The sequence below is a fragment of the Eimeria mitis genome, genomic scaffold (assembly GCF_000499745.2).
Source record: "Eimeria mitis Houghton genomic scaffold, Emh_scaff5571, whole genome shotgun sequence".
In the NCBI taxonomy this organism is placed as follows: Eukaryota; Apicomplexa; class Conoidasida; order Eucoccidiorida; family Eimeriidae; genus Eimeria; species Eimeria mitis.
In genome coordinates, this window is record NW_013573841.1 from 992 (window position 1) to 3,525 (window position 2,534).

General features: G+C 52.2%; 1 protein-coding gene across 1 annotated transcript; it reads right to left on the reverse strand.

The window, feature by feature from the left end:
- Positions 1 to 715: 715 nt before the first annotated feature.
- Positions 716 to 2,496, reverse strand: EMH_0082890 (2C-methyl-D-erythritol 2,4-cyclodiphosphate synthase domain-containing protein, putative; the record flags this gene model as incomplete). Its single annotated transcript, XM_013500588.1, has 2 exons — positions 716 to 1,377; positions 1,995 to 2,496. The coding sequence occupies 2 exons, from the start codon at positions 2,494 to 2,496 to the stop codon at positions 716 to 718; spliced, it is 1,164 nt and encodes a 387-aa protein (XP_013356042.1).
- Between the last annotated feature and the right edge of the window lie 38 nt (positions 2,497 to 2,534).

Sequence of the window (2,534 nt, forward strand, 5' to 3'; positions counted from 1 at the left end):
GCACCTGGAGATGCTACGGGGGCCGCTGCTGCTGTGTTTAGGATATGTTGATTTAGTGCCTCAATTTAGCTGATAAGATAAATAGACAGCTATTTCGATATGCTGGTGTGCTCTCTTTCTGCACTGATCTCCTGCTAGCCTCCTTCACCTGTCTACACAGAAAGTACAGAAAAAAGCTCTGCTGACACGAGAGAAGTAGCGCGGGACACAGGGATGTGTGCCCGCTGCAGCAGCAGCACTCACTGGTGCTGCTGCTGCAACAAAACCTTAGGCGTTTCTTCTTCGCTCTCGCTGGAGAGTTAAAATCAAATTAAAAAATATCTAAAAATTTTAAAACGGCATCGATAGCAACCAGGCAGCAGACGCTGCTGGCAGTGGCCGCAGCTGCCGTCCCCCAAACAACTCCTGGAGGAAAATAGTGGCAACACCCACAGCAGCAGCAGCAGCAGCAGCAGCAGCAGCAGCAGCAGCAGCAGCGGCAAGAGCAGCAACAGAAACCGCGCAGCACCTGTTACAATGGCCATTGCCAAATTTCTCTGTCGTCTGAGCTGAGCAGCTACACTTGCTGCTCCTGCTGCGGCCTGCTCAGGGGGCACTGCATCGGTCTCTTCCACCTACTGCTAGCCGCTGAAGGGGTATAAGAAAGCTGCTGCTGTTGCTGTTGCGATCGCCCGCGCTGTTGCTGCTGCTGCTGCTGCGCTGCGCCTGGTGTACGTTAACCCTTCCGTTGCAGCAGCACCATCGCGTGGCACTCCACTGCCTCGCTGCGGCCCACAGGCCCGATACCTTCTCCTGTCTTTGCTTTGATTGAAATTTGGTTGCTGCTGATGCCAAGGGCTGCTGCTAAGTTTTCAATCATCTGCTGCTTCTTGCTGCTGATGCGGGGGCGCTGCAGCAGGAGGGTCACGTCCAGCTGCGCTACTGCGTACCCTGCAGCAGCAGCAGCAGCTGCTGCTGCTGCAACGAAATCCCTCGAATCTCGCCCTTTGTTTTCAGCTGCTGTGTCAGGAAACTGCTGCCCGATATCTGCTGCTCCTGATGCAGCAAAAATGGCGTCTGCTGCTGCATGCAGCACCACGTCCCCATCAGAGTGAGCGATCACACCGAAGCCCAAATTGCTGCTGCTGCTGCTGCTGCTGCTGCTGTTGTTGCTACTGCTGCTAGCGGTGCCTGTGCCGTATCCCAATAGGCGCCGAAGGCCTAGAGAGGCGCCTGACAGCAGCCGGCGTCCGCCTGAAAATGCAGCAGCAGCAGCAGCTGATGCAGCTGCTGCTGCCGCTGCTATTGCGTTTGGCTGTTGCCGGCTCGCTGCTGCTGCTTTTGCTGCTGCTTCTGCTGCCTCTGAGGCGAACGAGACGCCCGATAGCACTAGGGGACCTAACAACAGCCAGGGCATAAGGTGCATATTAATATACTAGTAATATATTAGTATATTAATTATACTATTGTGGTTATATATATAATGTATACATATATATATATGTATGTATAAATATCTACACAGATGTATAATATATGGGGCCACAACAGTTCTGGTAGTAAAAGGAAACACATAAACAAAAAAGCGGCTGTATGGTGGCGAGCGAAGCGAAATATAAACAAAACAAAAATTTTTATTTTTTAATTACTCAATAGGAAAATAATTAATAATGATAAGAAGGACACGAGAACACCCCTGTAAAATAAATTATTTTGTTTATTACTTTTTATTGTATTTTATTATATAAAGAATCAAATTAGTCACAATCAGCAATCAATAGCGAACTGTTGAAACATAAATTGTTTATCTGATGAACGCAGCGAAAAGAAAGTCAAGAGCATGCAGAAACAACAGTAGCTGCTGCAACAGATGACAACGGAGCAGCAACTAACGCAGTAAGGCAGCAGCAGCCATGCACGCAGCAGCGGCGACTGATAGCCAGCAAGCATAAACACACGTGACGGCAGCAGCAGCAGCAGCAGCAGCAGCAGAAACAGTAGTAGCAAGAGCTGACCTGTGATGGCTTTGGGATCCGTAGAGAGGCGGTGCATGTCGTAGCCATGCCCGATGCGAAACGGCAGCTCTTGTCCTGCTGCTGCTGCTGCTGCTGCTGTCCCTGGTAGCGCTGCTGTTGCTGCTGTGTTATCAGCAGCATGCTGCAGTGCGGCGACCTTCGTTGCGGTTGCTTCCAATGCTGCTGCTGTAGCGGCAAGGGATGCTGCTGCTGCTGTCCGCTGTGCCGCAGCACCCGTAGCGAGGGGCCGTACGAATGCGGTGAATGGTTGTAGCTGCTGTTGCTGTTGCTGCTGCTGTGGCTTCAGCCTTTGCATGCGGCACGCAAGATGCAGCGGAAGAGGCCCCCTTAGCAAGCCAGAGCTGCAGCTCGGAGCTGCTGCTGCTCCTGCCGCTGCTGCCGCCGACTTCGTGTGGACAGCTAGGGCGCTGCAGGGCGCATGCTGCAGCAGCTGCTGCTGCGTTAGCGCCAGCAGCAGCAAACCTAGACGCAAGAGGGCCATTTCCGTCTGACTGCTATTTGATCCAACGGCAGAAGAAA